General features: G+C 31.3%; 1 protein-coding gene across 1 annotated transcript in view; it reads right to left on the reverse strand.

Annotated features, from left to right (window-relative positions):
- Nucleotides 1-11,477: 11,477 nt before the first annotated feature.
- LOC143222287 (uncharacterized) overlaps nt 11,478-25,539 on the reverse strand; it is a 28,271-nt gene continuing 14,209 nt past the window's right edge. Inside the window, exons 4-7 of the mRNA XM_076448606.1 lie at nt 22,109-22,219; nt 20,700-20,838; nt 18,615-18,724; nt 11,478-14,491 (exon numbers count right to left, since the gene is read on the reverse strand). Of these exons, the coding sequence (XP_076304721.1) occupies nt 14,006-14,491; nt 18,615-18,724; nt 20,700-20,838; nt 22,109-22,219 (846 nt within the window). The 3' untranslated portion in view covers nt 11,478-14,005. The remainder of the gene's footprint in view (nt 14,492-18,614; nt 18,725-20,699; nt 20,839-22,108; nt 22,220-25,539) is intronic.

The following is a 25,539-nucleotide window of genomic DNA, read 5'->3' on the forward strand; positions in this document are numbered from 1 at the left end:
CCTTTCAGCATTCGGGCCGTTAAAATATGATAGTCAAACCTATTTTTTGTTGATAAAAAGTAACCTAAAGGATGGCGTTAGGTAGTGTTGATCAGTCTTCTAAATTAAGAATAGTTAGCATATAGAGCCCCTAGTAGCTTTAAGCGAAATAAAAAAAAAGAATAGAGGAAATCCAAATATAGTAAGAAAATTCGAAAAGAGAATTATTACAAATTAGGGGTGAGGGATAGATTCTAAAAGGGCTTGTAATAGGAAAGAAAATAAAAAATTTACTATAACTTACAAAAATGGAGAAGAAATGATAGATACAATAACAGTGCTAAACAAAACCCAAAAGATGTCGCGATAGGAAATAAAGATGTCAAAGTGACCCTAAAATATAAAGTCAGGAAAATTAAATATTTCTATAGCCAAACGTTTATACAACGAAAGACATGAAATATCAAGGAAGAAGGGAAAATTTACTAAATATTAATAACTTGGAAAAATAGGATAGACTTCCAGAATATTTAAATCACTTAGATTAGGAATTTTTTGAAAAAATTGTTAATCTAACAGAAAATAATTTAGAAGAAAATGAAATACGGTTAGTTAAAAAAGAAAAATATCAGAGATACAATGGTAAGTCTGAAGGCTTATAACGCTAAAAAACCTGGCTTCGATTTTCTTGGTGAGCACGGCACAAGTACTCATTTTGTGGGTTTGCACTTGGCAACAAAACAAACAAATGAAACAATTAAAGAAATAACATTTTACATTCTAGTTTGAATAGAGTAATTAAAAAATTTATAAAGGTAATTGTGAACGAACAATTTTACAGTTGGATGATTTATGAACATGAAAGTAATGTCCATGTTTATAACGGAAAACCCAACGTTTCTGGAAGATCGAATGTAGGAACAAATAAAAAAAAAAAATTTAAATTACCTTTGGGACGTATTGTGTCAAAACCTTTGTATATCATATTCTGAGCATTACCAAGAGCTAGCAGATGCCCGTTAAAACAGTGGAACGGTAATTTTCTAAAAATAGCAATGACAAAATAGAAAATTTGCAGTCAACTCAATCACTTGGATCAGAGCATATGCTTTACATGTCATTCAAAGCGTTATTTCACTAATGAAAGTTGCATTGCGTTTGATTTTAAGGAAAAGAAACTGAATGCAATACACTATTGGCAAAAATGTTTGGGTGTCGATGCAATGAGTACATCCAGCACAATAGAGAGTTCAAATTCGCTGAGTAGTTGTGGGGATTTTTTTCCCGTCGGATGTCACCATTCCTTATAATTTACTGTGCGCAAGAAAAGATGGCTCCCAAAGTAAAGCGCTTTTTGATATTTATCAATGCTATAAAAGTATCAAAAGTATAAAAGTATTCAGTTCCAACATGGTACAAGAAAATCATGCATGTATATAATACTAACACACGAAAGTGAACAACAAAAAATGTGCGTTTTTTTCTCGTTTTTTTTTTGTTTCCCGGTGGGATAGTGGTAGGTTTAAGGACTTACAATACTAAAATATTCTCTGTAGTGGCTTTACTCTAAAGTAAACAAACAAAAGTTCATGCTCCTATCTTAGAAATATTTATTTCAAGCATTCAATGAAATTCTCTCACAAAAAGAAACAATTTTGTTCGTAATAAGTTGCCCTTCAGTGGCGCAATAGTATGTCTGTGGACTTATAGTGCTAGAAAACGGATTTCGATACTCGTGGTGGGCAGAGCCTTTTGTGTAGTTTTCTGCTTAATAACAAACAAAAACAACTTAAATTTTTCTCCTCAGATTGACGTCCAACAGACACAAAGACTGACAGATCGACGGTGATATTGATATAAAATTTTACGATATGCAAAAAAAAAAAAATAATAATAATAATAATTTTCCTGTAATTTGCCATTGAAATGAAACATTTATAATACATATATATTAATATATCTTTATCTAAGATTAATCCTTCTGGAGTTACAGAGTGTGACAAACAGATAGATATTTGGGTGATAATATTTTAAATATTTAAAAAAAATTGCCAGAAAGTAAAAGAAATTTTATGTTTTATTTCTTTATGTATAGAAGCTCTATATCCATGTATTAAATACGACTGTGGACTTAAATCTGTTGAATTAATTATTCAAGGTTTTAATAAACGTTCCTTATAAAAGGTTTAGATTTAGTATTTAAAAAAAAGTTGTTTTTTAAGTTATGAGAAACGATTTTTCCATCAAAATTCTGATACAGCAATGGATACAAAAGCCGTTCGAACTTATAATATACAGTATAGGAAGTTTTGAAGTACAATTGTTTAACATATTACTTAATTACTATAAAGGAAATTTTGTAGTTGATGTAAACAATTTTTTGAAAACATTCTAGTTGATTGTTTTGTGATATGGAAGGATAATCAAGATATTAACATTCTCGTTGGGATTTTTGAATTCGATAAATAAAGAAGTCAAATTTAACTTTGAAAGAAATAAAAATACCTTATCCTTTTTAAAATATGCCGATATATATATATTTTAAATATTTTTGAAAATACAAAGAGGTAAAATTTCTCAATAATTATATTTTAATAAAACAGAAGCGAGCCACCTATAGGTTTTTTGGAATTAAAATTACACTTAAAAGAGTTTATCATTATTTTTCAGATGCCTTTGTACAGAAACTCAAAAGGTTTGTCTTTAATTGTTAATTTTCTTTAGTTTAACTGAGCAAATTGTATTTTCATAAACACTAGTGAAAGTCTTGTTGCGATACAAAAGACAGGCAAAAAGCAAGGGAGTTCACTACCGGCCATGCTGTTTTTCCCTTCTTTTAAAACTCAAATTATGTAATTAAGTATACGGAAGGAGCCGACGCCTTCCATTTACGTCTGTGATGAATATCGCAGATCCAGTAGCGTGCAGCTTCCGTCATACTGTATATACGCTTCAGACCTGGTTTCCTACAAAAGGCTGGAATGATGAATGTAATGTTTGGTTTCTGAGAGTACAGAATTATTTTGTTGGAGAAGCAATTGTGTTTATTTTCAACAGACATACAAAAAAAACAAAAAACGAATATTTATCTAATGTTCTCGGTGATTTTTCTGTAAAAATAAGAAGATGATTAGATCAAAACGTATTAAGCCTAAAATAATAAAAGTTGAACCAAAAGCACTTAAAGAATTACGAGAAAATAATAATTTGGTTATTACGAAAGCTGACAAATGTAATGTTGTAAAGTTCAGTTATATATTGTGAATATTTAAGTAAAATGAATGAATATATGAGTGATCAAAACCATTATAAACTTTTAACTATCAACCCTACTAAAAACAGAGAAAAGAAACTGAACCAATTTTTACTACATCAAAAAGAGAAAGTTATTAAATTATTATCTTTATAATTTTCGAAATCTAATGATGCAAAAAAAACTTACAGTTATCCAAATACAAATTTCAAATTTGATCTATTTTATCCTTCATATACAATGTAACCGTCATTTATGTATGTCTTAGGAAAGAAAGTGCCACCAGGCCTACCATTCAGACTTATTTACATGCACCACAAAACGTTCGGGATATTAAATGTGCCGCGAGATAGAAAAGTTTGGGAAGCATTGCATATAGGAACCTTTAATTAAACTTTGGGAAATATTTTAGTTTGGCTATCACGTTGAAACCGTATGCATTACAGGGAGAGTGTGTTATAAAAATACAGAGCATTTTACTGTATTATTGGGCACATTCAATCTATGTGATTTTAAGTTAGTTTTGATATTGATTTACTATTTAAGCGAATACCAATCAAAAAATCTATTAATTATACTCTTTCTTGCTTTATACGAGATAAAAATCCAGGAATACAACTTCCTTCAAAACTCTTAAAATGAATGTTAAATTTTACAAAACCACAAACTATATTTAATTGAGGGAATAAATATTGGCGGTCTCTTAGCACGTGCTTTAGCGAACATTTTTATGTAATTTGATTATAAAGTTAAAAGTACAGTTAATCTGAGATTATGCTTTTTTATCAGATACTTTGATAACACATTTATTGACTTTATTTCTGGATAAATGGAAGAATAGTTTTTATATTTTTTAAAATATACTACACCCTAATATTAACACACCTATGAGAATGAGTTATCTTTGTACAATGACGTTGTTAGTACGCTTAATACTGCTTTTAAAACGAAGGTATTTAGAAAAGAAATACAAAACTTGTACTTCAACTGGTCGTCAGCTCATCACAAGTTTTAAGAAATAGTGATTAAAAACAATTATTGACTATTGCAAAAACTAAGTGCAGACCAAAAGAAGAGCTTGATAAGGAAGTGCATTATCTGAAAAACGTATTTGTTAAAATAAATTATTTTCCTATTAGTGTGGTTAGAAAATACTTAAAAACTGATAGGTTCACAGCAGAAAAAGAAAATTCATTCAGGCGATTTGGTTTATTGGGTAATTTCTTATCTACCTAGTTTATCAAACACGATAAAAAAGACTGTGGAAGGAAATAGAAATGATGCATAAATTTCCAGTTTTAGATAAACTTATTTTTTCACCAGGAAAAATGTTGAAAAATGGAATTAAACCAACTACTCTTGATAAAGAAATACAGTAGACAATAATTTGTATATAGGGTAGACTGGTGGGGATTTAAGTAGTAGATAACAGAACAAGGACATCTCTATTATAAGTCTACCAACATTTTAATGTTACAAAACATTGCAGTGAAAATAAAATTGTTAAAATTAGTTGACGAGATCCTAATATTATTTAACGTAAAATAAAAGAAGTCATTTTAATAAAGAAATGCAGAAGTAGGTTTTTTCTGTCGTCACCAGTTGCGTGTACAGTTGTGCTGAGCTCCTGATGGTGCCACGGTTAGCAGTGACGAAATGTTGGTTTTGTTTGTTTTTGAATTTCGCACAAAGCTACAGGAGGGCTATCTGTGCTAGCCGTCCCTAATTTAGCAGTGTAAGACTAGAGGGAAGGCAGCTAGTCATCACCACCCACCGCCAACTCGTGGGCTACTCTTTTACCAACGAATAGTGGGATTGACCGTCACATTATAACGCCCCCACGGCTGAAAGGGCGAGCATGTGTGGCACGACGGGGATGCGAACCCACGACCCTCAGATTACGAGTCGCACGCCTTAACACGCTTGGCCATGCCGGGCCGATGTTGTTTTAAAATGATATATTTTTCTATGCTATTTTAGATGTATTTCTGAATTCTAAAATTTAAGCATGATTGCCGATTTTTAGGCATTTGGTAGAATTTTTATTGAGATATAATGGTAATGCGTAATTTATAATTTACAGAAAGGTAGGGAAGTAACTTAATGAATTTCTTTACATGTTTGTTTGTGTTATTGTAATAACAATGAACGTTTAAGGTCGTTCACTTTTGCATTTGTGTATCGGGTTTTTATGTAAACTAACACACACTGACTGACTGACACACGATATTCCTTTAATTACGTAAATTAGCCAAGTTCATTATATAATTTGTGCAACACGTTTTAAAAAATTTTACCATATTTGATCCTCACTGTGAGATAAGATTTTAGTTTCTGAATAAAATATTTTTTTAATTAATTAATGAATTAAATTTAAGAAATATATTATCTACTTAAAGCTTTTAGAATATTTAACACGTTTACAAAACGTAATTGCAGGAAATACGTGATTCAAGATGAGGTTAATATTTACATGCTAATTTACTGTTTGAAACCAGTCTGTATGAAATTTAGGACAGTGTACAACTTTGTCTCATCTTCAGCTATAACACCATCCTCTTTAGTTTCAAGGTAAAAATATAGTTTGTTTTATTGTATCCTGTTTCATTTATTCAAGCAAATGACAGAATTTATACACAAACTGTTTTTACAGTTTTACCCGTTTTTTGTTGAATATTACTTTTTGTTTTAATAATTAGGTTTTTATTTTAATAGCCTCTCTAATTCTATGCGTAAAAATCCAGTCTCAGTTTCTTTAAGTTCTCACTTCTAACCCATATAATTCAGTCATTATATTCCTTCTTTCTGCAATCGCGATATTAATTATTGTAGTAATATAGGGGGCGCTAAATATGTGTGCAAAGGCACATCGAGTTAACCGAGGGGAAACGAACCTCTGATTTTAACGTTGTAATTCTGAAGACTTAACGCTGTCCTCCCTTGGCCCGGGGGTCAAGGGGCACTAGCTTATACGAGTTACCTTACTTCTAGAAGTAGATACGAGTATCTAGTCCTCATGAAGCTCAGGGCCAAATTCTGAAAGACATTTCGTTCTATTTAATCCTGACCACTTGAAAACAGTTTATCCTTAGCAATATTAGGTACTTTGGAACATCCATAATTTTTATTCATGATAAAAGACAAGTCTTAAGAAATTAAATCTTGTACTTCAAAATGAGTAACTTTGCTAAGAAGTGATAGAGGGCCCAGCGTGGCCAGGTGATTAAGGTACTTGACTCGTAATCTGAGGATCGCGGGTTTGAATCTCCGTCACACCAAACATACTCGCCCTTTCAGCCATGGGGGCGTTAATCGTTGGTAAAAAGAGTAGCCAAAGAATCAGCTGTAAGTGGTAATGACTAGCTGCCTTCCCTTTAGTCTTACACTACTGAATTAGGAACAGCTAGCGCAGATAGCCCTCGTGTGGCTTTGCGCCAAATAAAAAGAAACAAAAACCAGACAAGTGATAGTAGATACAAGTGAAAATACCGTTTTCACTGGTAGCAATAGGAATTTGTACACATTTGTAATAATTTTATACAATTAATAACAGCTTTATTGCGAGTTTAATTTCACTATACAAGTTAAAGGTATTTACTATGTAGGTAGTTTATAAATCTTATTCATTTGCTAAGTGATTAGCGTATCGGGCTGCAGTTAGGAAGCTCAAAGAGTCAGTTGATTAATTTCCCTCTCTATCGTCAGCAGTTCTAAATTTTAATGTTAGGATTTTGTGACTTAGCAATTTAGTCGATATATTTGGTAGTTTGTAGTTAAGCACAACTGCATAATGGACTAGCTGAGCTGTGCTCACCACAGTATCGAAACCCGGTTTCTAACATTGTAATTTCACAGACATCCTGCCATGCCACTTGGGGCTAGTCGATATGTCACTCAAAGTTGAAAATTTAAAATAGCCACTAATTTAATACAATTAATTATACCACTAAAACAGGCTCTTTACCTGATTAAGTGAAACGAGATATTAAGAAACTAATACATGGAGCTACTCTAGAAGACTGGTCCGGTAGTTAAGGTGCTCGACTCATAATCTAAGGATCGTGTGCTCGAATCCTCGTCGCACCAAACATGCTCGTCCTTTTAGCTGTAGGGTGTTAGTATGTTGTGTTCAATCCCACTATTCGTTGGTAAAGGAGTAACCCAAAAATTGGCGGTGATGACTAGTTGCCTTCCCTCTAGTCTTATCCTGCGAAATTACGGACAACTAGCGCAGATAGTCCGTACGTAGCTTTGCGCGAAATTAAAAAAACAAACAACTACTCTAGTAGATCCTCGGATATTTACTTTTCTAAATTCAAAAATAAACATTTCATACCATATCCTTTACAAATGTTAAAGTCTGCAACAGTGCTTTTAAATAAAAATTTTCATTTTACGTATAGAAACATTGACTACTGAAAGGCCTAATAACGCTAAAATTCGGAATTCAGTACCTATAGTGAGCACAGCATATTTTTGAAACTTAAGTGTTGTATCTTCTTTGATGTTTTAGCTCATTATATGGGTATCATTTGGTATTATAACCAGTATATCAAGAATACTTATTTGTGGTCTTTTTTTTTTTCTGAACTTGATATTTTTTAGACATTACATAGGCTTTTCTGGAACATTTGACTCACCTTTCTAACTTATTTAATTTAATTTTTCTCAGCTTGAACTTGCTCTCCCTTCATATTTGTTGAACGCTCTATTATTACCTATTTTTCCGTGTTAATCTAAATTTTGGTTTTCTATTTCTAAAATGTCAAGGCCTTTATCTGTACCTGACGATTTAGAAGAGTTGTAAATCGTTTGCATTGGAATAAAATAATCAAGTGTTGACAGCATCAGACGATCATAATATCAATTATAGGTCGAACTACCATCCCTTTCTTTACAAGAAGATTCATACTTAGCTTTAATGGAGGTTCACTACTGGAATTTTAGCCCAGTAATTTTGTTAATGTAGTGTAGTTGCGCGAAAAATGTATTATTTAGTACAAACATCTAACGGAATTTATTCGGTCCTTATTTGCCTGTAACAATTTTGACTATGTACAAATAAAATATATAAATATTCAATATCATTTATGAAAGACATGAGTCAGAGTTTTAATTTAGGAACTGGTTCTATTAAATATTTTTACCGGCTGTGACAGTTGAAGGAGAAGTTTTGTAATGTATTTCAATTGGATGAGGTGGGCAAACTAGAATGCTCATTATTTACAAATTAGAAACATTTGGTGGCTAAAAAACGAACATTAGGAATTTGTAGCAGAGTGTATTCACAACTGAATTATAATTCAGGTCTTTCCTGTATGACGGTGGCAAGTTTACGGACTTACAACGCTAAAATCCAGGATTTGATTCACTACGCTAATCACAGCAGATAGCCTGTGGCTTTACTCTAAACCAAACATTTATATTGTTATACACAATAGCCAAGACATTTATTGTTATCAATAACTGAAAAAGTAAGAGTAAATTGCATTCTTCAACAACAACCACTGAAAATGAAACTGGGTGAACTCCTCGACTTCACATGAGAATATACATGATGCATAATGCTTTTCCGTCATATTTAGTTTCCACCACATGCAAATTATTAGGTTAGGGTAGATTTGAAACATATTAGTCAAAAATCAACTCATTTTCCTGCAAGAAAAGCCCTTGAAAATGGGATTACATAACAGGTGTGTATTTCCAATGGTAGTTTCAGGTTTGATTTATTGATAAATTATTAAATGTATTTATAAAAACATAATTAGGGGCACGGCGAGATGCGTGTAAAGTAGTTTACAGAACGGGTAAAGGAAATCACCGTTTTAATTCAGCTCTCATATATGCTGTGTATTTTTTTTAGTATAATACGACATTATAACAAAAGCTTACGTTTTTGATCTGTGTATCGGTTTAATTTGAATTTCGCGCAAAGCTAAACAAGCACTACTTGCGTTAGCCGTCTCAAATTTAACAATGAAAGAATAGGGAGAAGGCACCTAGTCATCATCATCCAACACCTGTCACATTATAACGCCACCACCGCTGAAAGAGCGAGCACATTTGGTAGGACGAGGATTCGAACTCGCAACTTTCAAATTGCGAGTAAAAGGGCCATAAGTACCAGATCATGAATCGTGGAAGGAGTCCAATACAACATACCTATTCTTACTAGCCTGCTATAGCTAGATTTACTACAGAAATGTAGAGGATATCACAATAATTGCTACACTTGTCTTTGCTAATACAGAGATGATGGGCATTTCATATTTGTATATTTAGAATGAATAGTAAAGTCAGCAGCAGAAGTATTATTACACAAAAAAAGCAGCAGAAGGGAAAAACCTTCTTGCAATGTTTGCTTTGTCTTTTTATTTAAGGTACAATATGTTAAACACATGTAAAGGCAGTAGTCATCTTCATCAAGGTGGAAAAATATGACAGACTGTAGCCAGAGTTCTAAATTTTTGGCAGAATGTTTCCCAGTAGTTTATTTTCAAAAACTACATAAATCGTACTCAAGTAATTTTTTTAAACATTCTCCAGTTGAAAAATGAACACTTTAAGAAAGCCTGGCCCGCATGTCTGAAGCTAACAGTTCTAGAAACTATATTTCGATACTCGTGGTGGTCAGAGTACAAATGGTGTAGCTTATGTTTAACCACAAATAATAAAACTTTCTATTTCAAAATATTTCCATTAGCCACGCTGTAATACCCGCCATAACACCGCATGGTATAGTCAATATTTATTGACGTATTGTTTTACAACGAATTAAAACTATCGATAAATTATTAATTTACATAATAATTATCGTTATTTTTGTAAATATTTGTAAGTACAGGTGTGAAACGGAAACCCACTAAAACTGTAAAGACTATTCTTGAACTTAAAGGGTTTACCAAAATAATCCGTTCTTTTTCTTTTGACCCATTTCAAATATTTCAGTGATGTAATTGTACCTAAAGTAATGTGTTCCTTCTATGACTACTTACTTGAACTTTTAATTTATGCGACAAATATTATTCAATGGAAACCGCATACTTCTATTAACTTGTCTGTAATAAAACAACCATTCGTGACCTAGTTTCTGGAAGGCGAAGAACTTTACGCTCCCATTTAGGTGGTAACCAGCTGTTGTTTACTTAATCAATAACAGCTGCTTTCACACTCCATGAGAATTAATGGCAAACAAAAAACCTCAGTGTAGATAAAACAATGTCTATGCATAAAGTACGTGCCATAATTAACATGTATACTATCTCTGTGTCGTTAATAATATATTTGTTCGTCATCCGTGTCCATGAAGCATCACTGATACGATGCAATTCACAAAATTTAATCATTCTTATCGGTTTTCTTAACCAATGGGAACCATGTTAAAAGTTAAATTTAATCCTGAGATATAGTAGCTTTCTATGATTAGATGTTAAATAGCTGAAAACAATATAACTTATTTTTATACAGATTTTTAAATAAATGTTTCTCACATCTTTACCCTACACGTAACAGACCAAGAAGTAAGGTTCAGACAAACTAAACATGGGAGTATAACATAACGGAACTAATTATATTAGCGTAATGTGCATGGAAGTATCCCAAAACAGATTCAGATGGCAGTTAAAATGCCCATTTTATAAAAACAACATAAACAGGAAGTTGGTATCATATGTAAAACAGATTTCAGTGTTTCTCGCACTGTATCGCAAAAATAAATTTGGATTTACTAGAAATATAATAATTTATTTATAAACAGCATTCACACGAAGACGGTATCCTCAAGATTAGTTAGTGTAATCGCAGATTAAAGGTTTGTTTTTACATTTTAAGGAATGTTTACTTGAACAAAATTAAACGTCTTCATGTTAAAATGTGCATACATCTTCCGAAGGAAATTAGACTCAATGGAACAGAATATTCCATTTTATATCCCTGACGACATTTCTCTGACCAATGAAATAAACTCATATATTTAAAATAATCTAATTTATATATTATTTATCAATACTCACTATACAAGCTATTATTCTTAAGTGGTGTTTGTTTTCCTTCATTGTCTACCATAGTCCAACAAAAACACTTTAAGGTATGAATACTATATATACACGTCTAACACGGTTAAAATCACATAATGCTTTAAATTTATATGAAACCAAAACCTTAAGCTGGATCCTATAGCAACTATTAAAGAACAGCAGAATACAAATGCTCCTTTTATATTTATAAAAAATCAAGAACTGAAACATTTGTCCGGTAATGGCTGTTTTTATTTACACTTGTGTTACAGTAACTGGAAAGAGAAATCAATTTGTAACCTTATGGTTGAGTGCAAACGCTTTTTTTTCATAATTTTTCAGTAAGTAATAAATAATCCAAATACATTTGTTCACATCACAATACAAGATTTCAAAGGTTCCATCAGCTATTCGTTTTCATATTCCACTACCATTCCTTCAAAACAGTCACTCACGCGTGGAACATCTTTTAGAGGTGGATTAATTTTGGTCTACTTTACAAACGATCTTATGAAAACTGAACTAACAACGCTGCAACACACCAAACATTACATGTAGTGCTGCCTATACTCTATGGCTCAGCACTACAATCGTCAAAATATCATTAATTATTGACCTTAAACTGTTAGGAATATTCAGTAGAATGACCCCTGTCCAGTGCACGAAGTGGTATTTTAATAAATAACTAATGCCATGTACCGGACATTATTTTAGCATCAAAGACAATAAATTCCCAAATGGTTATGACCAATGACAAGAGGCACAGACAAAGCAGACCTTAAAGTTAAAATGTCAAATATTAACCCTTCAAAAGAAGGGCTTGGTGGGGTCCAGTTTGACTGGAAGCAACAAGTAACACACAGATTGTACAACCACACTAAATGTACAGGTACTAGCTTTTCAATCTACAATGTACAATAAAAAAGAAGAAAACTTTGGCCTTTAAAAATACTCACTTTCCAATATTGGTGAATCTAAAACCATGACAGCAAAAATAAAGAAATCCCTTGGAATACTTTTTAACATATTTGCAACATGTCTTTATACTGGGTATGAAGGGAATGTCAAATTCTGAAGATACAAACCAATCAGCAACTCTGTGCGTTGGTCCCGACTGATTAGGGTACAAACACAAACCACAGTCGTTTTTTTGTTTTTGAGAAAATGGTAACTCCCAATACAAACCTACCAATTAAAGTAGGTTTCAGCACAAACAACTGTCCTTTATTAATTTTCAAATTAATTTTATACCAGTAAAGAAAGAGTATTTAGAATTCTTGGTCCTTCTGATGGAAGGCTACCTTTAGTGTTATCCTATGGAATGAAGATTAATGTCAAAAACAATATAGTCCCATGTTAGAAATTAAAACTTTGTTTATAACAGAAATGTATATAAAAAGGGCTTTAGATTTAAACCGGAATAGTACAGGAAAGAAACTGTCTAGACATTAATTTTCAGGTATGATTAAAATTTGCATTGAAATAAGTTACTTTTGCACTATAAAACAAAATCTTCTAATATTAACCTTAGGCACAAAACTGGCTTACTACTCAGATAAATATATATATAAAAAGATGCCTATTGGATGTTAACCTTAAATATAAAACAAATTCTACAAAAGGAAGGTCTACCAAAGAACAATAGAGTTCTGATTGAACAGTGAGACTGCCACAATGAAAGACCATGCTCATGGCAATGGTTGACAGATAAGCCATTGCTGAAAGTTCATACACAAGACACCATGCTGGCCAGCAGGCATGAACTATACTAAAATAAATAACATGGTATATATACCACACTATAGTCAAAATTCTGCCAGCTCACCTCTCTCTTTTTTCTTGTACAAAACAAATACCTAAACAGATTATAGTTTAGAGAAATATAAGTTCTCTCATCCAACATACTTTAACAGTTTGTTCGAGGCTACCAATTAAATTATCCATGGCACTAAATTAAGACAAAAGCAGGCCTGGGGCCAGCGTGGTTTCTCACACCACTCATTCACACACATTACATATGGCATACATACAAAATGGAGTGTAATACTGGGAGTGACAAAAATGACAGTCATGATCAGTTACTTCTAGAGCTACATACGACCTTCTGCTTAAAATAATATATAGTTTCTCAAACCACGTCAAAACACAGAAAACACAAGACTCACAAAAAATACTGACAAGGTGTGATACAAATATGTATCTGCCTACCTATTGTATATCACAGGAGTTTTACTCCAATGATACAACTTTTTTGTCCAAACTCAAACCAGGTCTTAAAGTTCAAGTTCATTTACAATAAACTTAAGTTTTCTATAAATCAAGCTTCTAAACAAAAGCACCTTAGCCTCTAGACATAATTTATTATTCAAATCCAGTATAGAATTTACCAAACAAAGCAATTCTTCCATTTTCCTGCCTCAGAGGTAACATTTTAGCAAGTATAACTCTCCATGCAAGCAACTCACAATAGAAGTTGAGGAAAATAATTATACTTTCTTTAAAATGTATTGACAAACTTAAAATAAAATTGGTTCAGGTTTGTGCGAGCTCTCAGTCCTCCAAGTCAAACTGAGTAAACCTCCCATGCTGCCCAAGGAGACAGGGCTACACTACTGAGAGGGACATGTCTCTTAGGACACATCTATTAAGAACAGACAGAAAAAGGCAGACTAGGTTTAACTACAGGAGAAATCAACCAAAACCATCACAGGTACAAAGAAAGATGGGAAATTTGTGCCATTCTCCAAATACTAATTGTTCAGGTCCAGTTGTAATGACCAGGAATATGGCCTTGGCTGTAAGAGCCACTACTACTGCCCAAATATTGGGCAGTGCCAGCCATATGAGCCTGATTATAATTAGGTGCAGGAGCTAGCACACCACTTGGCAAGGCAAAGTTGGGCAAGCCGTGCTGGTTGTAGCTCATCTGAAGGGCTGCACTGTGGGCAGGAGAGAGTTGGGCCAAGGACATGGGGGTGCTAAAGGGAACACTGTTGGGGTTTGGTGGAGTGGAACCCATCCCAGGGCTGGGACTCATAGAATGGGTATGTGGAGATGGGGCTCCAACATGAGTTGGAGTTGATTCTCCAGAGCCAGGAGCTGAATGAGATTTTGCTGCCACCTGTGGAGTTCCAGGTCCTCCACGTCCTTCATCGCCACTGATGCTGTCATGACCCTGTTCATCCTGCATGTTTGGTAGCTGCATCCTGGGTTGCTTAGATAATGGTTCTTCAGCACCTTGTTGCTAAAAATACAACAACACATGAAAAAAAAAGCTCCTAGTCTAATACTATTAACTGTAAAACTTATACAAGTTATTTTGTTCAGTAGGGCTAATGTTAAAGTAAGGTCATTTATCTTTAGAATCACCTCTTTAGTAATAAGAAATGTGTAACAACAAAAAGACTAAACATCCACAGAGTTGTTCCAATGAACTAATCCTGTATTGAACAATTAATGTTTATAATAACTCCAAATTTATTATCCAAAAAATTTAAAAAGCTTTTAGTATATACAAAAATTATGTAGTACCAAAAAATCAGATTTTTTGATAAAATATTTTACTAGAGATTTTTGTGAATATACAAAATCAGTCTGAATCAGACTAGCCTGAGTGCAAACAAGGTGATTTTCTTATTCAGAATACAAATTAAGTTTTCATATTTTATTTACACAACCTTTAGAAGCTCCTTAATAAATAATTGTTTTTTTTGGTGACAGTGAATGCTCTCATTTTCCTACACTAGAGTAAGCACTAACTGTAACAAAAGTTTAAAAATGTGAAATATAATCAAAGTGTACATTTTTTTCTGGAATGACTACAGATTGTAACAGACAGTTGTACTTATCTTAGAAAGTCTCATGCTTCTAACAATGTCACATCTGCTCTTATTAAATATTTCCATTTTAATTTTTAAACTATAGTACATGAGGTACCTAAATTCAGATATATTTCCCTAATCATTCCTGCCAGCTTTTTAATATGGACAAACATTTTTGAACTACATTTTTCACTCCACAACAAACACAAGCAGAAGTAGCTGCAATAATTCTATATCCACAGAGAGATAAAATTGTTTAATTAAGTTAAATCATTCTTACAAATTATTTATACTAAAATAGATAAAGGAGTGAAAAACCAATAAAAACTTTAAAAAGTGTTAACAGGCAGGAGAGGCTACCTTTAAAAGGTGTTAATAGACAGAATACCAAGAGCATGTTTAAATTCATAGTAAAAGCTAATTTTTAAATGCAGTTTGTTTTTTCAGGATTAAAACCAGTGTATCGCTTTGTTGTTATGCACAAAACTACCTAATGGGTTACCTGTGCTGTTAAAATAATACATAATGTTAAAACACATACACAATTAAAAACATTTTTAATTCAGGCCGAACTGTGGCCTCCACAAAGTTGACTACGTTTCAATGTGTCGATGTCATATTTTGAAGTGAAATTGCAAGACATAATGGTATATTTATATCGTTTTAAGTAGGTCATGCGACTCATAGGTTTAATATTTCCACATAATTCAGAAAAGAGGTTCTATAAATATTCACCAGACTGTCTCTATCTAATAATTTATGAATTATTTTATACTTTATTATGTCCAAAGATTCATGGATATTATTGGCTTTAATACCCTTTGGCTGAGTCAGTATTACTGTTTTTTTTCCAATACTATTTGTTGGTTTTTTTAACCTGTTTTACTATATCTGAATTTTCTACCTGTTTTGTTTCTTACGTATCCCTATGTTCTGATATTTTAAAGCACATCTTGTCTGACCAGTATAAATACTTCCACAAGCACATTCAGTTTTACAAATTTTTCTGCTAACCTAGAACACATGGCAAAATTAAATTTACTTAATTTTTTAATAACCATGTTTAAAAGTTATACTTTGATCCACTGTTGCCACATTAGTGAATTGTCTAACTGCTCTATCTACAATAATTAGGTTAAATTTTCTTTCAACTGCAACATTATTTTATCAATAATAACTCGTTTTTATGCCCTCTTATCTTCATACACCTCTTCAAGATTCTGTGAACATACTTGTAAAAAGCAGACATTTTTCATGTTTGAGTACAACATGATTCCTGGTGTAGTAAGTAGCATAAATACAGAAAAAAAGTTTTCAATAAATAAATGTTTCCAAACTACCTTATTCATTACTTTTTACCAATACATCTAAATTAAAAGGCAAATTTATTTTTCTCATTTCAAAGCTAAATTGTATAGGTGGTTCTATTCATGTAGCATGCAAGCTGTTAATGTCTTATCACCATATCCATACACCAAGAATAGGTAATTTAAATACCTTATCTAAATATCAGGTTTACATTTTACACCATTTATGTTTTCTGTTTGAAATGCATCCATATAATACATGACAATGGTGAATGCATGGATCCCAAATTTAACACAATATATATGTTATCTTAATATTATACACAAGTGCCAAGAAAACAATACTTATCCATGCCTAATACAAACGTTGAAACCTGATTCTTTGCATTATAAGTCCTCAGACTTACTGTTGAACCACTGGGAAGCATGAGCTTGTCACATTCATTTCATTATACTATAATTATTTTTTTGACATTAAAGTTTACTAGTATGTCTAATCCAGCCATTAAATCATACAAATGTTACAGAATAATGATCTTCTACCAGATATGTAATTTGCAGAATCCGCAGGTTTAACAGTACTGACAGCTGAGCTACTAGTACATGTACCAAAGTAAAAAATTTATATCATTTGATGGCAACAGAACAAACTTATGTTCCAAAATTCAAGGCCTTTATATGGTTTCAAAATTTGATAAAGGTTTGCACTCAGCAAATTAGGGATAAAAATAACAAAACAGATGAATATGTAGATCAGAATATTTAGTACAAATCATATATGATTGAAGTGCTTCTTAAAATAAAGCCAAGCAAGTATTAATTTAAAAAAAATATGGCATACAAATACCTATAACATAAGTATAGTACATGAAAATAATATGTAAGCCATAACAAGTTATACAGTGAGTATGAATGGTTGCATTATATTTGTGGAAAGTAAGCATTTTTTTCTTTCAATTATATCTGAATAGAAACAACAAATCAAGAACACAAAAGCATGTAAGATAAAAACTATGAAGTAAATAATATATATGCAACAATGTACTTGTTTGGTCATAGTTGTTGAAACTATTTTAAATACTACAAAAACAGTATAAGCAGAGATAGGTTTAAGAACAGGTGCTTTAGAGAGAGAGGTAGGGGATCCCCCAAGAGTTCATTCACAAATATAATTTTTGGAACAGTTTAGCTTTGTGGATGAACCCCTTCAGCTTTAAAACATAGACAATGTATCTTTTCATGAACCTATCCAATTGAAAGATAACTTTGAAATACCCTCTACACCTCAATTAAAACTTCAGGCCTATTTATTTTTATACACTTTTATGAACTAGTAGTGGTAACTACTAATAAAAAAATTTTTTTTAATTTAATTTAGCTACTAAAAGATATTAAAAGGATAATTATGTATTTTATATCAATTTAAACCTCAACCAAGATTAACAAACCAGTAACTGTGAAAAAAATTTTTTTTTCTAAAATAATGGTTTCATGAAATATAGTTGAATATATTTTTCTATACCCATTTCGAAAATATCCATGTCTTCATAACGAAGTATTTTCCATTCATCAAAAATCATTACTGGTGATTTGTATTGGAAAATTATAGCAATATCATAATTACAATATCAAAAATTCTGCAGCCAAGTTTTTGGTTTAAAAATAAAGGTTTAATAATAAAATGTATAGGTTTCTATAAGTTTTCACTTAGAGTTCTATGTATTCCTTTCAGAAATATAAGGTTGTATGCAATAAGGTTTCGTATGCTGCAAAATTTTAAGCAGACAGTAATCTGTTCATGATATCTATTACACACATACTGAAACAGCATAATGCATACACTTAAGCAACATATGAATAGAATAAAAACATAAGTAAGCAATAACAGAAAATTAACTAAAAAGGTAAATAAGTAAACAACCTATTTAGACACACACACTCACAGTTTAATAATTAGGAACTGATTTATAGAAAACATTTAATATTTGGAATAACAGAAAGAAATTATTTTAAATGTTACTTTAAAAATATTGTCACAAACTTTTACTAACTTTCAGAACTGAAATCAGATTTGCCTGATAATAGTTTCTATTCATGTTTCCACTTGATGTGATACAGTAGTAACGACTAGTCTGGTAGTGTTTAGAATCCTTGGATAGTAGCAATTAACCACTTATATCTTTTTGCTTTAAGAAAATAAAATAATAGCTGGTCTGCCATAACATCCATTGTTACTTACCTGCCTTCTGTAATCTTCCATCAACTCTTCATACCGTAATTTTTCTTCATTTTGGCTTTCAATATAAGGTCGTTTTTCTTCTTCTTTCATGTTTCTCCATCGTTCTCCACCTGCAGAAATTATTAAAATGCAGTAATCAAAAACCATTTTAGCTTTCTACAGTTCATCATAAACCTAAGAAATGTGCAGAAAATAAGAAATTCAGATTAATCTGACAAAATAATGGCATTTAAAGTTTCCTAATTCACAAAACTGCTTTCTCTTCTGATAGATGACATTTTTGTTGAAATATGTTACTGCTTCTGGTCAAATACATGTTAACTCATTCTACATGGGCTCAGTTTGACTGATAACTCTTTGTTCTTGTTTAGTATTTATAGATTTAATACTTCTAACTTTCAATATATATCTTCACAAAATCTGGTAGTCTTTCAGTTAACACTAAATCCTTTACATACAAAAAAATCGTACTTTTTAATGAAATATTTACAATAAAGTACTGAACATTTGTCCATAAATGTATTGAAAATTTGTTTTGAATAATACATGTGCAAAGTGATTTTCATGTTGAGACTAAAAATATTTTTCTTCATCTCAAAAATGCCAAATATCACTTGTATAATATATAAAACCATCCAACTACATTTCAAATGTTTGTCTTCCATAAAACTATATATTTTAATTGTTATTTTCTCTTCCCTTACTCTATACAAGGTTGGTCGATTTGACTGACCTGGTAACCACAAACAATATGAAATAAATCTAAATTAATCATTTTCTTTCTAGAACTTCAAACATAGTGTGAAACTACATTTATTATCGGCAGTTTTACACTTGTAACAGTATACATTTATTTGTAGATAAATTTTATTCTTTTATTGCCCTTTGAACTATATTTAACTAGTATTCATGCCATTACCAGTTGTAAATCATTTAGGGTACATGTAGCTCATGTGACCTTATCAAATTACATTACCACAAGCTACTCCAAGCTGCTTGTGTGCACCTCATGAAATATTGTTTATTTTACCTAACCTAACCTTAAGAGACATCTTATTTTACATTTTAGTTACTTTATAATAATAAATAAAGAATAAACATAAAAAAAATAAAATACTCACTTGAGACTTCTTTTTTTCTGCTCATGGCTATCAGAGTTAACTCTACTTATTTAAACTAATGATACTGGAGCATTAAATAATGCAAAGAACAAACACTAATATGATGCAAAAAGCAATTTACTCTACCAATCACAATTTTTCTAGCTTTCTAACAACATGACAAGAGCCATTATAAATACATCTAAGTTAGATGTTGTGATTTGCATGGGATATAAAATTGAATATTCTGTGTTCAGAACACAATGCTATACAATAATTCATTTCATATATAAAAACCTGACTTTTTATTGGTTATAGGTAATATACCATTAAATGTAAGAGAGAACTATCAACAAATCTTGAAAGATAGGATGTGATGTGTGTGTGGCAGGAGGAGTCTGATTTTCTATTTGATAACTCTGTAACCAAACAAAATTAAAGTATGTAACAATTATAGTTCATTTGAGCAATGATGATTTTGTAATTTACATTTAATTTTATAGTTTCTTGTTAGGTTGTGGATAAAACAGATGAGAAGATACCAAGAGAAAATGTCACGAGAGTAACACTAGAGGAAATTCAGTTTGTAAATAATGCCTTATAAAATTAAAAACTTAAAAATTATATACTATTAAAATATGGGTTATTAGCTAAACTCTTATGCTATACTAATTGGTATAAGATTAATAAAAAGAATTTTAATGAAATTTTGGATGTATAAAAAACTGTGTCGTGCACAATAAAGAATACCTGGGGCAAGAGGGTTAACTTATTACCAAAACAATTTTTGGTTGATTATAACATTTACACCAATATCCTATTTTTTGGACTTGCATATTTATTTTTAGTGGTTACTATAAATACTAATAAGACATACACAAACTGACAGTGACAATACAGATTTCTTAATTTTCAACAAGATACACTGCCATGAGTAGATTAAAAAAACAGCTCTTTCAAAAAGAATTAACATTATGAGACTTACCTAATTTGGCCAAAGCTGCAACACCTCCCTCTGGTTCCCGACCAGCCATCTCTCGCCGAAGATCTTTCATGAACAGCATGAATGCCGTACCGGGCCGCTTTGGTTTGTTGGCATCTCGAGCAGGCTTATATATTGCCATCTAGTAATATAAAAGTAATTTAAACCTAATTAAGCATCCTTTAAGCAGTATCCATGTCTAAACAAGGTACAATTAATGACATAAATATCACATACATTTACTTTCTCAATGATTATATCTCATAAAACTGTAGTTAGTTTTTATCATTACCATGGTTCACCAAATTTAAAATTTCACATTTAAAGTAACGACATAAAAAATGTTAATCCACGTTATTACTTGAAACATGTTATAGAAGAAACATTGTCTAGCATTGAAGTTTATCCTGAACATACAAAATTACAAATTTAAAGTACATTTTAAGAATTCACATACCAATAACTGTAGTTATCACTACTGAGTTAATATTTTTCCACACAAAGACTTACTGATTTAATATTTTGTTAAAGTTACCAGTGAAAAAACAAACAAAAGCTTACACGTTATTACTATTCATCCAGATCATCATTTCTAGTTATGGCACTCTTAAAAATAATCAGAAATTATACTGGGTTCTTTAAACATACTCAAATGATAGAATATATCTTTGGCTGATTTCCTACAAGGCTGAGAAAATGTGCACAAACACATGGCACTAGTAGCAAACTATTTTTTAAAAATTCTAACACAGCCAACGTTCATTAAAAGATGTCCCAGTTAACATTCTGTTACTTTAATTCACTAGTGCACAGATGACTTATCAGTGTTCATAAATACAAGGAGGTTGCTTAATTACATCATCTTTTTAACACAAAAGGAATACAAAACAGTGGATTTGATTTAATGAAACTTAGTGGGAACTGAAGTCTCTCATTCTTTTCAGTGAAAAAAATCTGTTTTTAGTAATTTAAACTATAATTAGAATTCAGGTTTAAAATTTTTTTTCATGGTTTATATTTATCATGTACATTTGTTACCTAAAAATGAAACTTAATTTTTAAATCTTTGAAGGCCTGGATGTTTTAATAACAGGATTTCATGACTTCTTACAATCCAGCCCAACTGACAAGTTTTGGTACCGAGCACAAAGCTTATTGTGTAGTAACATTTTAAGCAGAAAAACAGAACAGAAATGCTATTTTTAGTCACTTCTGATTTCTATTTGCAGTGCAAAAAGTAAGAGGAATATGGAAGAAAATAAAAATGATTTTTATAACAACTTTAGGCATATTGGCTTTCGGGTTTTTCATTGGCTTCCAACATTTAAGTCACAACTTATGTCTTCTAGTGTTCATAGGAATAAAAATAATTGCACTCTCACCCTTCTTGTCATATCTTTAAAATCACTAACCTCCCTCTTGTAACGTTCTCTATCTTTGGCTGCTGAATCCAAGAAAGGCTGTTTGTCTTCCTCTGTCATAGAGTTCCATTTAGCTGCACATTCTTTGCCAAATTCTCCAATCTATAACAAAAAATAATCTCTAACAGTTTAAACAATAACCATCCTGACTGTGCTGAATTGTTCAGTAATACTAAACATGGAATTCATCTGCTCCTCTTTAAATAACAAAAGAAAAAAGTCCTCTTCTTTTGCACAGAAATATCTTAATGTATGTATCCATAGAGTAGCAGAAGCTTAATGAAAAACACATGTCAAAACTGTTTTCATCAAGAAGTCAGCTGTACTGTTACAGCTGTAACTTTTTAAACCATCTTTGTTCTTTGTACAGAAGCCTTATTTACTAAAAACCCTAAAAATATCATTAGAGGTAAGGTTTAAGTTTTATTATCAAATATTTTACTTAGCAAGCACAAAGGCAGTTCTGTTTTAAAACATCTGCACAACATTCTGTTATAATCAAAATACCAAACCCCAGTGATGGGAAAAGTTTAATAGTATTGCACTTTATACAACTGTGAAAAGTAATTTTTGAACATTTCAATCATGCTATGAACTGCTCCACAATAACATGCAGCAAATCTACATTTTTATTCTTTTAGTTGCACCACATTTTTAAATGTGATTAAGTCCTAACAGTTTAGTGTAAAATATCTTGTGATTAAGTCCTAACAGTTTAGTGTAGAATATCTTGTGATTAAGTCCTAACAGTTCAGTGTAGAATATCTTGTGATTAAGTCCTAACAGTTTAGTGTAGAATATCTTGTGATTAAGTCCTAACAATTTAGTGTAAAATATCTTCCTTGTAAAATAAAATTTGGCATAAATATTATTCATGCCCATTCTCCCACCTTTTAAAAACTGAATGTTGACCTTTTCAAATGGGAGACAGATGACCACCTGCAAAGCCCCCATGGTTTGCAATAAGATTAAAAGTAATGGATATAGAGTTTAATGTAAGTAAAGCACATCTACTTTGTTTTATATGCCATCAAAATTTCAAAAACAAAAAAACTTGTTTCTTATGGTGCAAAAACATTGTTATTTAAATGAAATATTTTATAAAGATCTACAGATAATTACAGTAAATATAAAAAATACAGAAGTTTGCATTGATGATAGCAATATCTCATTGGGACCAATTTAACTATTTTATATTAAAGTCTTGTCCATAGAAACCAGATGGCAATTAGTTATGTATGCAAAAGTTATACTTTAATGTGAAGCAGGTAAACCTCACACAACTGAAAGTACTGTTATTTCTTGTTTTACACTTGACTAACATATTAGATTAAATGTGTAAATATAAAGTACAAGGATTTTGTTGTGTTTGAACTGAATAAACAGTGGAAATGTTCTAAGTGTAAACCTAATTGCAGTATATCATTTTCCAATGTGTCAAATGACAAAATTAGTAGTTAAAGAATTGAAAAACAACAAATTTACTGGCTGAACTGTAAAGTAAGTATCAATTAAGTGATATAATTAACAATGTGTATACATTAATTGATCATGGTTGTCTAGTTTCTCTGAAAGTTACCAGTAAAATGGAAAGCAAGTTCAAACTTTTAAAAGTTGATTTCATGAAAACTAATGGTTCTGGAACATATGCTGCTGCAGTTAAAACTAAGTATCAGACAGCTAATTCAGTTAACAGACTGAACAATGAACTAAAAAGAGGCCAATAAAGAAATATTTAGAAATGGAGCTACCCAATTTGAAGACCCACAGATATATTTCTGATAAAGTTGAAGATGACTTAAGGGAGAATTTGTTCTGGTCCAAACGAGAAAATGCAACCTTTCAAGCTCAATAATGCCACACTTTACCATTTTGCATCTGCCATGTAGAAAAAGGGTTTCCCATAAAAATACTTTGCAGAAGCTCAGAGAATTATGTGGGTGACATTCTGAGCTTTCAATTGGTTATTCACATGTCATAGACAGGAGTAGGTGTAGGTAAGTATTTAAAAAAATGGAAGGAGATGGGAGGGACCACTGTGGTTGATTCATTAAGTGTATACATATCTTAGCAAATAGAAAAGATAGGAGGTTGTAACCTTATATTCTAGCTTGTCAATATAGGCAATTTGAGTTCTTAATTTGTAAGAAACTACTGATTTTGGATTTGGGCATCATAAACATCTAATATGAGCCAATGCTGCATTAAATGTACTACAGCACACACAAATCTATACTAAGACTATTTTTAATATTTACTTTTAAATTAAGAAATAAACTAAAGTATAATACTAAACTTTGAATTATAATCTACAATTTGAAACCAAAATTACTGGCATACTTTCATAGAATAACATTCAATAAATTTTAAATACAATTCTACAAATGTGATGACATGGCCTTTGATGTGTGATTATCAGAAAACCTGTCAGAACTGTCTTTGTAAAGCTAATGGAAGAAAAACCTATTTTTGTTGTCTTCCTTATGGGATTCCTCAAAGCTAAGACTTTGGCCCCCTATTATTTACATAAATTATTTAAGTTTGATATGTTCAAAAGATACTTTCAACCTGTATGCTGACAATATGACTCTTACCAGTCGTGCTGACTTTTTTACATGGTGAAAAATAAATTGTTTCTGATGCTACCAGTATTCTTGACAACTGCTTGGTATTAAGTATTAGCAAGTCACAAATTACAATTATAACAAAGGAACATGCAAATGATTTGAGTTTTAATGGCATTGCTCTATCCAGGATTGATTCAATGAGGGTTATTGGAATTATATTTAGAAAAACCTCAGATGGGATGAACAATCTGAAATAACTTCTAAAAAGATCACCAGAATAATTTGAAAAATGACATGGTACAAGAAGGCTTTACCACTTCAAGTTCTTTATCAAATCTCTTATGCCATCTTCTACATTCAAATGACTTGTTGTATAAGCATTTCTGGCTCACACTTTAGTGTGTCAAGACTGATCTAGCTGTTGCAAAAAAATCTTGAGGTTTATGATAGGCCTTCCTTACATGGAATGTGTTTATCAGATTAAATAAATACAAACTTTAAACTATTTATTCGGCCTGTGTCTACCTCTTCATTTGTGTTACTAAGGGTATTACCATGTTTAATCCTTAAACAAATTTATTAATTCCTTCTAGAGGAAGGTCATACAAATATCTATTACTGTCTAAGAAATAGTTCAATTTTGATTGGTAAACCTCCAACATTAAACTATTTAAAATAAAAATTCTGAATTATGTATTTAATTTCTTAAGGTTTGATTTAAAACACGTAAATAATTTTTCTTATATGATTAATTATATTAATCATATAAGATTTTGTTGTTGTAACTTTGTCAATTAATAATAACAATAATAAAAAAAGACCAAATGGTATTTAAAACAGTAATCTTCAAAACAT

Source organism: Tachypleus tridentatus, chromosome 8 (assembly GCF_004210375.1).
Source record: "Tachypleus tridentatus isolate NWPU-2018 chromosome 8, ASM421037v1, whole genome shotgun sequence".
NCBI lineage: Eukaryota > Metazoa > Arthropoda > Merostomata > Xiphosura > Limulidae > Tachypleus > Tachypleus tridentatus.